Raw genomic sequence first — 14,013 nt, 5'->3', positions numbered from 1 at the left:
GATCAATGTCACTGGTTTAATTTTACTGGTGGTAATCAATTTTACTGGTGGTAGGACCTCTTGTGAGTCCGCACGGGTAGGTACCACCACCCCACCTATTTCTGCCGTGAAGCAGTAATGCGTTTCGGTTTGAAGGGTGGGGTAGCCGTCGTAACTATACTGAGACCTTAGAACTTATCTCTCAAGGAGTGTGGCGCATTTACGTTGTAGATGTCTATGGGTTCCAGTAACCACTTAACACCAGGTGGGCTGTGAGCTCGTCCACATACCTAGGCAATAAAAAAAAAACTAAAAATAAATTTCGATCTCGATTTGACTGATGAAAATCTCCAGAAATTAATGTCAATAGTTCACACCAATTTTACTTGAAGCTTCAGACGTAACGTCAATCTGCAACAAAAATTTACATTTTTCTCATTGATATGTAAAAAAATACCTTTAAATAATAATAATAATAAGCTTTTTGTTATATGCAAATAGTAGGTTGCATATAACAACACAATAACTTATTTTAAATTTAAAGAAGAAAAGAGAAGAAGAAAAGAGAAGAAGAAAAGAGGTAGTGATGTTATTACACGTGTTTCACTTAATTTGCTTCCCTTCTCTCTCCCTTCCGTTTCCTTACAAAAGTATAAATCTAGACAACGTTTTAAAAAAAAAAGTATAGAAGTTTGTTTGCATGGACCCCTCCTCAAGTGAAAGTGAAGGCCTCCTCTAAAGAATAACAGCTGTTTCATTATTAAGTTCTGACGTTCGCTCCTAGCCTTTTCATTTTTCATTATTATTATTTTTTTTAATTGTATTTTTTGACTTGTTTTTTCGTTTACTGTAAATGTATTTACTTATTTAACAAAAAAAGGAAATAGTTGAGAAAAAACAAAAAAAAAGCCCGTTGAGTTTGTTTCGCCGGTTCTTCTCAGGACTGTGGCTTTTTTTTGGAACCGGTGGTAGAGTTAACATTGTTATTTATATTTTGACATTCAACAAAAAAAAAAAAAAATAAGTGTGTTATACTGACATCTAAGCTGAAATAAATTATTTTGAATTTGAATTTGACGTTGAAAGCTACTATGTAAAGCTGATCTTTCTTCTTTTTAGTTGAGTGAAATATCTCTTGGGTTTTGTGTTCCGTTTTCTTATTATTGAAGAAGTTTGAGATATCTTCCTTAGAGGGTTTTTAAAAAATACCTCTATTATTTCCGTAATTACATTTGTTTAATACATTTTTTTTTCTACCAAATGTGCCGGACCACGACGATCATTTCATTTCTTAAAACGGACTCCGAGCAAAACAATTCGTGTTCCGATCAGGTGGTTCCGATCCGGTGGTAGATTCATTCGCGAAGCAGTTACTCCTGAGTTGCTAGGTCTCCTTCGGAGGCGCTCAGGCAGCTGTTAGCTAATCCCGCCCCTCCTGACTAAGCCTTTACTCGCCCACTTGTCCTTGTAAAACTGGAAAGGCCTCTGGACCACCAGTTATCCCTCATTCATAAAAAAAACCAACTGATGTCCCTTTTACTAGTATATGTGTTAGACAGAGACAAAACATTCAATTTTACCGCCGACTGTTTCGCGCTATTTGTTGTTCATTTTATGAACTTTGCTGAAATTGACAATGACATGGTTTATTGTCTAGGCCATAAAAGTCTTTAATATTGTCGATAAATCGTCATCTTATGTACACAATAACAGAATATATCCCATTTTCGTTCCAATCTCATTGTTCAGATAAGCAGCCGAACATCACGGATCGTTTGGAACCTCTGGGTCTCCGAAGGAACTTCGCTTCTCTCCGCATTTTGTAGCGCATGTTCCATGGGGAGTGCTCTGAGGAATTATTTGAGATGATTCCATCACCTCGTTTTTACTATCGCACAGCCCGCCACTGAAGTAAAGTTCATCCATACTACCTGGAGCCACTGCGTTCATCCACAGTGCGTTTCCAGAGATATTTTTTGCCACGTACCATCCGGCTTTGGAATGAGCTCCCCTCCACGGTGTTTCCCGAGCGCTATGACTTGTCCTTCTTCAAACGAGGCTTGTGGAGAGTACTCAACAGTAGGCAGCGGCTTGGTTCTGCCCCTGGCATTGCTGAAGTCCATGGGCGACGGTAACCACTCACCATCAGGTGGGCCGTATGCTCGTCTGCCTACAAGGGCAATAAAAAAAAACATAAAGTCTATATGGTATGAAATGGTCACTTGAGGCTATAAATATCGCAGCGTGCCGTTCGCTACCCATACGAGATGAGGTCTTGGTCTTGATACATTATAATCTTCGAAGCGGAACAAAACTGCACTAACTGCTTCGCTAGCTGCGCATTTATTTTGTGACGTCACCAAAACTAAATCTACCTTCAAATAGAACAACGAAGTTAATCATCATGGGATTTAAGTCGTGCGAGGAAACATATGAATATGTACTGGCTTCAATATTTATGAGGAAGCTATGTTATTTTTCACGCTCTCGTAACCAGATTCCGAATATTTATAACATTATCGGTGTCAAAATCAAATCAAATTACTTATTGACCCATAAAATACTTTCAACGTTAATTTGAAAAATGACAGAATTATTTCTACAAAAACCGATTCTTAAAGTTTTCTGGTGCATTTTTACGGCTTTTTTAAATCTTGATTTCAACCATTGACTTTTTAGATCAGTTCAGTAAAGAAATCTCATCTATAAAGTAGGTGATGAAGAACACTGATGAAGTAATTTTCATTCAAATAATTTGTATGTACATCTATCTACATCTATCTAGTTATGAACTTTTCCCTACCTTTTTTTTTTTTTTTATTGCCTGGATTGGTGGACGAGCTCACAGCCCACCTGGTGTTAAGTGGTTACTGGAGCCCATAGACATCCACAACATAAATGCGCCACCCACCTTGAGATATAAGTTCTAAGGTCTCACGTATAGTTACAACGACTGCCCCACCCTTCAAACCTTTAGGCTACCTATTCGCAGGTAGCCTAAAGGGCTATACGCTTTGCCTGATAGGTGAGCTCACGGGTGCAACCGTGGCGAATATGCTAACACTGGCCCTAACTAGAGCGGTGCTTCGCAGAATCTACCGCCGGATCGGTAGCGCATCTATTTGTGACATATTTAGCTTCACAGATCGCATTATTTTGGTCTAAACGTGTTGAAACAAAAATAGAATGTAGATTTAATTTTTGGTTTAGCAACAAAGAGAAGATATTCAACTTAGCGATGTTGTTGGTCTCAATTTTGTTGAAGCTTGTCTTGAAAATGTTGGTCTGATTTAAGGTATTTTGTACAAATATCTACACTATTCAACAGGAACTGCTACATTTTTTTGTTTGTTTAATATTGAAATGACTCTGGCTCTCTGACTCTGACTTCTGGATTATCTGATTTAATATCTTTATTATAAAATCATGTATTCTCATCACCGATTCTAAAACAAGTATTACTGTACATTCTCCGATAGCTAATTACTTAGTGTACCTAAAAATTGGCCGAAATAACATTAATCTTTTAATCCGCATCTCTGTCCCTAATTTATACTAAGAACTTCGAGTTAATTCCTCTTTCATATTTAAAGCCTTCGAATTTAGGGGGAACAGTATAACGAAATCTTTCGATTAAAACAAACTTTGTAGAGTCTGAATTGAAGAACCAGTCAAGTCGCAAGATGACTGGCAGCGTATATTTTGTGATGACCATGGGCTCGCGTGACTGTTTAGTATCGGAAAAATCGTGAGATCAACTGCTCATCGGATGCTACATAAACAATATAACATAAATAAGATTTTGGCGAAAAACTTACTGGTAGTAGGACGTCTTGTGAGTCCGCATGGGTAGGTACCACCACCCTGCCTATTTCTGCCGTGAAGCAGTAATGCGTTTCGGTTTGAAGGGCGGAGCAGCCGATGTACTGTAAAATTGAGACCTTAGAACTCATGTGTCAAGAAGGATGGCGGTATTTACGTTGTAGATGTACATAGGCTCCGATAACCACTTAACACCAGACGGGCCGTGAGCTCGTCCACTCATCTAAGATTTAAAAAACAAAACAAAATAATAAACATATTTTGTCCAATTTAGTCACTTCTCGCTCGCGTTTCGGCCTAAATACATTTTAAATCTACCCTACAGAACCCTGACCTAAATGAAAGGTTGCCTAAACCCTGAATGTCAAATCTTGGCAAACAAAATCGACAGCCCGTCAGATTAATCACTTAAGCATCGACGATCTACATATATAAATACATACAATCGCTTTGAGTTTTAAACTTCATCGTATTGTATCGACGAGAATATTTTTATCGCTATCCTAGGGCTGGGGTAGTGACATGTTTATGATTATTTATTGCTAAGACGGATTCCTTTATAAAAAAAAGGGTGAACCCGTTCTCGTTACGTATGGTGTTAAGACATCGCCGTATGAACTATGAACTCTTGAACTATAAATGTAAATATCTATATATTAATACGTGAAGCAAAAACTTTGTATCCCTTTTAAGGAAAATTGCGCGGACGGTAGAGTATGAAATTTTCCACACTTATAGAGAATATAGAGAAGAAGTGCACAATGCTAATATTTTTTAAAAATAATGCATAAAGGATACATTAAATCAATAAAGAAAACATTACACACACTACATACCATGTATCTGACGCACACACGCATGCATACTATTTATTGTCAAACTTTTGTTCTTGACGTCTGTTGTCAAATTGAGAATAGAATATTGTTTGTCTTTGTTAATATTTTTTATAGTGTAGTCTTGGCGAAATTTGTGATTATAGAAGTATAAAATATAATCTTAATAGTGTACAAAGCTACAATTCCAATTAATTATAGTCGAATTTCGACTACTGCGGGACCTCTAGTAACTATAAATCACCTACGAATGTACTAAATAAAATCCTGTAAAATACTATTATTCAAGTACTATTATTATATATTATACTATCACACAAGGATCTATTTAAAAAAAAAACGTTATTCGTTGGAAAGGCGTTCGAACAATCCAACATACTTATAAGTGCTATTTAAAATGATATGATAATCGGAGCTATCCGTATTCCTGTCTATATATTAGTTGTAAACAAAGAATTCAAACAAATTCGTACCTAAATGTACCCGTAGCTACGGATTCTTATAAGTCTTAATAACAGGACTCCTCCGAGATCCCAAAAAAATATAAAATCTACGTAATAATAAACGCGAAATTAAGCCGTAACCAATAATTTGAATTGCGTTTTCGTATCCCGAAAACCGTTGAAAATACTGTAACGAATGCGAGTCCTTAAAGCTTTTTTAGCGAAGCTTCGCTGGTGTCGTTGAAATAGATTAAACGGAAAGTGCTTTCGTTCGCGCGGAACTCGATAATTGGAGCTCCAAGTCGGTCCACGCAGGGCTTTCGCTATAGTTAGTTTTCTACTTTGGTCAGCTTGCGAGTGGTTTTTGGTGGAGCAAGTTATATAATATCCTAATATCATAACAACTATAAAAATTGGACGCCTACGATGGGCAGGACATGTGGTTCGAATGGAGAATACCAGAGTACCGAGACAACTGCTCTATGGCAAACCAGAGGGCCGCAGAAGTCGTGACAGACCCAAGCTCCGATGGTTGGATGGCGTGGAGCGCGACCTCAAAGTTATCGGTGTAAGGAACTGGAAGGAGAAAGCCCTGAAAAGAGCAGTCTGGAGAGACATACTGGACCAATGCTAAGGCCCACCCTGGGCTGTAAGGCCTAAGATGATGATAATAATAAATAAATAATAATAAATAAATATTTACTAACAATTACGCCACGGTAACTGATCCCGTGATAAGTTCGTAAAGAACTTGTGTTACAAGTACCAGATAACGGAAATAAATGTAAGATTTTTATTATACACATACATATATTTAATATACATCCATAACCCTGGAAAAGACATATTTATCCCGCGACCCCCTTGTGTAGTGACCATGTCACTTACTACTACACCAGACAGCCGTTAAATGATGATGATGATGAAGTTGATGACCCTGACTGCATTACGCAAGTCGGGGTAGATATACACATTTGGTATAAGGTGTCTGTTTGTACTAAAAAAAAAACGCAAAAGAAGACTAGCTTTCCAGCGTGCAACCTTTAATATTCTTAGTTTTCTTATTCTTAAAAAAAAAACAAAGTGCTTTATTACATTTCTTGCTGTGATTGTGCACAACCCATTTCTTCTTTGGTCGCCATTAGTGTTGCAAATAAACCTTTTTTTCCCCTCCGAAATGACGAATATGTAATGTCCTGCGTTGTCGAATTTCGATCATTAGGCGAACACATTTTTTTTTATTGCTCTGATGGGTGGACGAGCTCACAGCCCACCTGGTGTTAAGTGGTTACTGGAGCCCATAGACATCTACAACGTAAATGTGCCACCCGCCTTGAGATATAAGTTCTAAGGTCTCAGTATAGTTACAACGGCTGCCCCACCCTTCAAACCGAAACGCATTACTGCTTCACGGCAGAAATAGGCGGAGGGGTGGTACTTACCCGTGCGAACTCACAAGAGGTCCTGCTACCAGTACGAAATATTAATAATTATTATTATTAACCATTAAACTCATTTTATTAAAAATATATACTTTATTTTTTTCACAATCAGAGATTCATTACTTGTAAAACGTTGCTAACGCAAGAATTCAAACCATTAAAAAAAAAAAGAAGTACCAACCCTAGCAGCGTGAAAGCGAATCGTCGTAACTAATGGATGGTCAGGACTGAATAGGCTACAGTAACGCCTCAGCTTCGAAACGGCCTATGTCCATCATTCTATTTAAGTGGACTCAGTGAATGGACACACTAGGTATAAATTCGCAAACGCTTTTAGGCCACATTTTTCAACTAAATCGTATTATAATCATAAACTAAATGATTGATATCCGAACGTCGGGATAATGATCAGACCTTTTATCAATTTTCTTATTTGTTATGCGATCATGGTTTAACATATACTAGAGGTCCCGCAGCAGTCGAAATTCGACTATAATTAATTGGAATTGTAAGTTTGTACACCTATTATGATTGTATTTTATACTTCTATAATCACAAATTTCGCCAAGACCACACTATAAAAAATATTAACAAAGACAAACAATATTTAATCTATTCTCAATTTGACAACAGACGTCAAGAACAAAAGTTTGACAATAAATAGTATGTATGCGTGTGTGCGTCAAATACATGGTATGTAGTGTGTGTAATGTTTTCTTTATTGATTTAATGTATCTTTTATGCATTATTTAAAAAAAAATATTAGCATTGTGCACTTCTTCTCTATATTCTCTATAAGTGTGGAAAATTTCATACTCCTCCGTCCGCGCAATTTTCGTAAAAAGGGATACAAAGTTTTTGCTTCACGTATTAATATATAGATAATTTCAGTCGTAATCCTCGTAAATTATCAATGCGCATTATGGATGGTTTCGATAGGTTTTATTTATAATAGGGTTTAAAGTATGAAATTGCCATTTTATTGCAAAAGGTACTTCGAATTGACATAGAACCTTCATGGTTCGAGATTTTTGAGTGAAGCTTTTTTCAAATGGTACTTACTATGAGGTTCTTCTTTAAAAAAATATGCAACATTCGATTAGGGACTTTGAGTTTTTTTTTTTTTATTCAACCTAGACAAAAAAGATGGATACTTAAAAAATTCGAAATTATAATTTGCGTAATTACTGGTGGTAGGACCTCTTGTGAGTCCGCACGGGTGGGTACCACCATCCTGCCTATTTCTGCCGTGAAGCAGTAATGCGTCTCAGTTTGAAGGCTGGGGCAGCCGATGTAACTATACTGAGACCTTAGAACTTATATCTCAAGGTGGGTGGCGCATTTACGTTGTAGATGTCCATGGGCTCCGGTAACCACTTAACACCAGGTGGGCTGTGAGCTCGTCCACCCATCTAAGCAATAAATAAAAATCGAGTGATTTTTGAATACGAGTTCCGACGCGGAACTAACGCTGCAGAAACAGCTCGCAATATCTATGTCGCGTTTGGAGAGGGGACTGCTAATATTTTCACAAAGCTTGTAGAATCTAGATCACCAGACCTCTATCGCAAAGGCGTAAATGTCCTTCCTATTAGATGGCAGCAATGTATAGATAATAATGGTAGATATTTTGATTAAATAAATACGTTAAATGAAAAAAAAAACGAAGTCCAATTTTTCAGTACAAATCGGCAATTTCATACTTTAACCCCTAATATTATAGTATTTGAGTTAACCTTAATAATGCATATTATTTCGACTGCATCTTAATTAATATTATAAAGCTGAAGAGTTTGTTCTTTGAACTTGCGAATCTCAGGAACTACTAGTCCGATTTGAAAAGTTCTTTCAGTGTTAGATAGCCCATTTATTGAGGAAGGCTATGGGCTATTTAACATCTCTCTAAGACCAATACAAGTGGAGCACCAAATAAAGAATGTTTTAAAATACGTGTTTAAATAGCTCCTTAACATTCTATAATTCAAAATTATCTTCACTTTCTACGTAAATGAAGTGGGGGGTAAAATTAGCGTTATACCAAAGTAACTATTCCACGCGGACGGAGTCGCGGGCAACAGCTAGTATATAATAATGGCTGATATTTTGATAAAATAAATATTAAACGAATTCCAATTATTCAAATCGGCAATTACCCCTAAAGTTATAGTGTTTGAGTTAACCTTAATAATCTATATATTAATACGTGCAGCAAAAACTGTGTATCCCTTTTTACGAAAATTGCGCGGACGGAGGAGTATGAAATTTTCCACACTTATAGAGAATATAGAGAAGAAGTGCACAATGCTAATATGTTTTTAAAATAATGCATAAAAGATACATTAAATCAATAAAGAAAACATTACACACACTACATACCATGTATTTGATGCACATACGCATGCATACTATTTATTGTCAAACTTTTGTTCTTGACGTCTGTTGTCAAATTGAGAATAGATTAAATATTGTTTGTCTTTGTTAATATTTTTTATAGCGCCTTGGCGAAATTTGTGATTATAGAAGTATAAAATACAATCATAATAGTGTACAAACTTACAATTCCAATTAATTATAGTCGAATTTCGACTACTGCGGGACCTCTAGTCCTTAATAATGCATATTGAATTCGACTGCATTCATGATGTTTTTATTTTGTTATGTTGAAATCGAATTTCTTTTGTTTTTTAGGAAGACATGGTGTGCCTCTCGTGTACCGCTACGGGGGAACGCGTGTGCCTCGCAGCTGAAGGCTTCGGAAACCGGCACTGCTTCTTGGAGAACATCGCGGACAAGAACATACCACCCGATCTGTCGCAGTGCGTCTTCGTTATAGAACAGGTGAATGTTCTAATACAATTTTTTTTAATGGCTTAGACGAGCTCACAACCCACTCACCTTCAGATATAAGATCTAAGGTCTCAAGTATAGTTACAACGGCTGCCTCTTCCTTCAAACGGAAACGCATTACTGCTTCACGGCAGAAATAGGCAAGGTGGTGGTACATACCCGCGCGGTCTGATAAGAGGTCCTACCACCAGTAAAAAAACAAATAAAATACAAATAAACGAATTAGCCTTAATTTTTTTCCGTACTTATTTGCTGGTAGCCTAAGAATAGTGGACGGGTGGGTGAGCTCATGTTCTCAACTTGAAAGAATTTGCTAACATCAGCCCTAGCAAGAGCAGTGCTTCGTAGAATCTACCACCGGATCGGAATCGCAACCCATTAAAAAGACACCCCTAAACTTATATGCTGTTAAAGTTAAAGCATTTAATTATTGTATAACTATTGTATAGGACAGAAAATAATAAAAAAAACAATCAAGAATACAAGCCTTTATTTGTTATAGACAAATTGATTAAATTTTATCAATCTGTGGTTTTAGAAAATTTACAAAATCCTTCATTCAAAGTAAAATATAGGATAGTTAAAATGTTTCTGCCATCTACAGGAGCAATGAGAAACTAATCGAACCGAAGCCATCTAGTGGCCGACGCCCGTAAACATTTTTGTTGAGTGCTTGAGTTACTTATCTATAACTAATTTATATGTAATTATCTATGGTCCGAACTGTTTCTACGACTCGAATGAACTTTTTTTTTATTGCTTAGATGGGTGGACGGGCTCACAGCCCACCTGGTGTTAAGTGGTTACTGGAGCCCATAGACATCTACAACGTAAATGCGCCACCCACCTTGAGATATAAGTTCTAAAATCTCAGTATAGTTACAACGGCTGCCCTACCCTTCAAACCGAAACGCATTACTGCTTCACGGCAGAAATAGGCAGGGCGGTGGTACCTACCCGCGTGGGCTCACAAGAGGTCCTACCACCAGTAAATAGTAAAAAGTAAAGCGTAAAAAGTAAAGTAAAGAACTGAAGATAATTAATTTATTCTGGTGAATTTGACAGGCGTTATCAGTGAGAGCTCTCCAAGAATTGGTGACGGCGGCCGGATCGGAAACCGTAAGTGAAACTTTCTTAGATCCTAGAACCGCAATGTATGCTCTGAATATGTAAGTCCTTTAAGATATTAACACGGAACACCTTTCCTTGTAAAATGTATCACGAATTAATAAGTCACTCTCTCTGTCTGTTTTGTTGATAATAAATAAAAAAACCCAATTGAATTAAATTGTAACTATTAAAGAGATTTTAATATGCAAATCCTGTGTTTTTATAAAAGAATCTGTTCACACTGTGTCTTTTAACATTTTATGTAATTAATTGAGGAGTTTACACTTATATATATATGTATTTTGGAAAATGTTTTGTTTAAATTTTTTCAGGGCAAAGAGAATTTAGTAAGTATTTGTGAGTAATTGCATGCTACATAAATTTAAAAAAAGAGGTTTAATGTTGATCGTTTCCTTTGCATTGGCCATTTGGAGTTCAAAATTCAAAATTCAAATTTTTCTTTATCTAACCCAGTGATTCTCAACCTTTTTTTTGTTGCGGCACATATTTAACGATTTCAAAATTTGGCGGCACACAAAAAAAAAGATAAAAATTATTTACTTACTACAACACACTGCATAAATAGTTTATCAAAAAATTTTAATATACGAAATAAACTTGTTTTGTGGACTTAAATATATATTCATGTTTAAAATATTTTTCTTTTAAAATGATATAATTTAATAATATTAACATTATTATATATTCGCAAAATTTGGCGGCACACTTTTGAAATTTGGCGGCACACAAAAGTGCCGCGGAACAGTGGTTGAGAATCACTGATCTAACCCCTGTAGAATATCTTTTTTAATTCAAAGATTTTCTCTTACTAATTTGCTGTTTTAAGGTGATTTCAGAATAATTCTTTTATCGTTAATCTTAAAACCGATTTGCATTAAAACCGAAATAAACAAATTCACCACGGATGATGATTGAATTGAGTTTTGACGAATTTCGTATGAATCAATTTAAAATCGCTCGATCGACGTAAGCTTTCGAAGTTCACTAAAGCTCAATTCACATTAAGCAATACGTTAAATAATTGTAGCTTGTGTGAGGGTAAAATTTGATGCGTGTTTAGAGTTTTTTTTTTGGAAACAAGCATTTTTTTTAAAGTTGTCGTGAAAAAAAAACACGAAAACAAAAAAAAAAACATTCTGCTGATTAATATTTTCTAAGCATGCATAGCGCCTAGATTTGATTATTATAAAACTTATTCTCTACAGCATAATTATACTCAATTCGCTCTGTTGATATCGTCAACATAGGTCTTAATTTCCTTTGAATCGTTTCACATGTTGTGGTTTGGTGTTCAGCGCCTACTACAGGCATAGACATACCGACCCCATAACCCCAACACGTGGGGGTAATGATGCGGCGATTCAGATTCTGCTTAAATCTTAAGGGCGGCTTGAAGCAATTGCCTGTTAGAGCACATTGAAATCTAGCACAATTAGGCATCACCAACTGTATCTACAAATGTCGATCGCATGTCAGTTTTTTTTTTATTGCCCTTGCAGGCAGACGAGCATACGGCTCACCTGATGGTTACCGTCGCCCATAGATTTCAGCAATGCCAGGGGCAGAGCCAAGCCGCTGTCTACCGCAAGCTCAGCTGTTCCAGTTTCAAAACTGCTGCAGCGGTGGCGAAATCTGACAAATACTTGAATTGCGTTAACGCTATCTTCAAAATGAATTTGCAAATATGAAAGTCCACGTAAAGTGTGAACCACATGTGAAGCATCGCTCTACTATATCTCTACTATAGTTCTCTATAGTGAAAAATGTACGTCTTTATTGTTCACACTATCAAAGTGCTGTAGCTAATCAATTCACCTGAGACATTGACCTCACGCCTCAAACAAAAGCAGCACTTAAAACAGGTAGGCAGTGCGCTACCCACCTAGAGCAACAAAAAAGCTTTTTGCCACTTAACAGTTGAAACAACTCATGATATTGCTTTATTAATTTGCTATTATGGAAACTTGTATTGTTTGCAGGGCAAGGGAACTGGATCCGGTCACAGGACACTGCTTTACGGAAACGCGATCCTTTTGAGACATCTCAACAGTGATATGGTAAATATATCAATTACTGTCTTAGATAGGAGAGTTGGTCAAAATGATGATGAATGTTTTTTCGCTATTAAATTTGGAAGATGATGATGATAGTTTGAAATATTTAATCCGTAGTTGGGTGTAGGAGCTCATGGTTTAATTGCTATGAAGTAGTTATTGAAGCCCAAGAGAAAGTGAATGCTGCCCCTTTAGAAATAAGGTCGAAGATTCAATTATATTGTAAAATAACCATCCCATACTAGAAGCATGAACTCTTGACGATTTCGCGGCAGAAATCGTTGAGATGGTGGTACCTACCCATGTGGGCTTATTATGTACTAGCGACCCGCCCTCGCTTCGCTTCGGAAACATTAAAACACACATGAAACCAAAAAAAAAAAAAAATTTTAAAAAAAGTAGCCTATGTTCATCAGGGACAATGACGGCTTCTAATGGAAAAAGAATTTTTCAAATCGGTTAAGTAGTTTCGGAGCCTATTCGAAACAAACAAACAAACAAATCTTTCCTCTTTATAATATTAGTATAGATAAAGTGTATACACAAAGTTCCGAATAGTACCACATTAGCAACTTCTCAAACTGGGCATGAAAAACTTTTTACTGGTGGTAGGTTCTCTTGTAAGTTTACTAGTGGCAGGAACTCTTGTAAATCCTCCCGGGTAGGTATCACCACCCTGTCTATTTCTGCCGTGAAGCAGTAAGCAGCGTTTCGGTTTGAAGTGTGGGGCAGCCGTTGTAACTATACTGAGACCTTAAAACTTATATCTCAAGGGGGGTGGTGGCATTTACGTTGTAGATTACGTCGCTCATGGACCACAGGAATGCTAGGGGCAGAGCCAAGCCGCTCCCTACTGCTTAATACTCTCCACAAACCTCGTTTAAAGAAGGACATGTCATAGGGGAAACACCGTGGAGGAGAGCTCATTCCATAGCCGGATCTGCTATAATATACCAACAGTCTCCAACTCTGACAGTCCTTGGAAATTAAATCACCACTCTATGTGTCACGTACTACTTGAAACATGGTTGATGGCTCACGAAGAATTGCACACACACCCTGTTTCTAGAGACATCTTCTTCTTAGTCGTCACACTCTCTTGCTGCACACATTTGGGGTTCTACTGCAAATTTAATTTGTCTAAAGACATAAACGATCAATGAGTTATTGTTTTTCTGAATTACCGCAGTACTTGGCGTGTCTGTCGACATCATCATCTCAAGACAAACTGGCTTTCGACGTTGGTCTCCAAGAGCACTCCCAGGGTGAAGCGTGCTGGTGGACATTGCATCCGGCCAGTAAGCAAAGGTTATTATCGAAAGATCCAAGCTTGCTAAATGATTTACGAACAAAAATGCTTTTCGAATTTTCAATTTATTATAGACTAGCAGACCCGTCAGACTTCGTAGTGCCTCAATCAATAAATAAAAGACCTAAATTTTTGTATAAAATAAACTTAAAA

The 14,013-nt window shown here is 36.9% G+C and overlaps 1 protein-coding gene across 50 annotated transcripts in view; it reads left to right on the top strand.

Annotated features, from left to right (window-relative positions):
* Nucleotides 1-14,013, top strand: part of RyR (Ryanodine receptor) — a 167,339-nt gene that overhangs the window by 43,288 nt on the left and 110,038 nt on the right. For 36 of the 50 annotated variants that reach the window (XM_089738122.1, XM_089738131.1, XM_089738140.1 and 33 more), the window contains exons 3-7: nucleotides 9,208-9,357; nucleotides 10,432-10,485; nucleotides 10,809-10,823; nucleotides 12,477-12,554; nucleotides 13,741-13,859. In XM_089738122.1, the coding sequence (XP_089594248.1) occupies nucleotides 9,208-9,357; nucleotides 10,432-10,485; nucleotides 10,809-10,823; nucleotides 12,477-12,554; nucleotides 13,741-13,859 (416 nt within the window). The remainder of the gene's footprint in view (nucleotides 1-9,207; nucleotides 9,358-10,431; nucleotides 10,486-10,808; nucleotides 10,824-12,476; nucleotides 12,555-13,740; nucleotides 13,860-14,013) is intronic. The other 14 variants (XM_089738141.1, XM_089738147.1, XM_089738146.1 and 11 more) reach the window with 1 other exon arrangement.

This window comes from Bombyx mandarina, chromosome 24, assembly GCF_030267445.1.
Source record: "Bombyx mandarina strain Sakado chromosome 24, ASM3026744v2".
NCBI classification, from domain to species: Eukaryota; Metazoa; Arthropoda; class Insecta; order Lepidoptera; family Bombycidae; genus Bombyx; species Bombyx mandarina.
The sequence above is the reverse complement of the archived record's forward strand: the minus strand, read 5'-3'. Positions and strand labels throughout refer to the sequence as shown.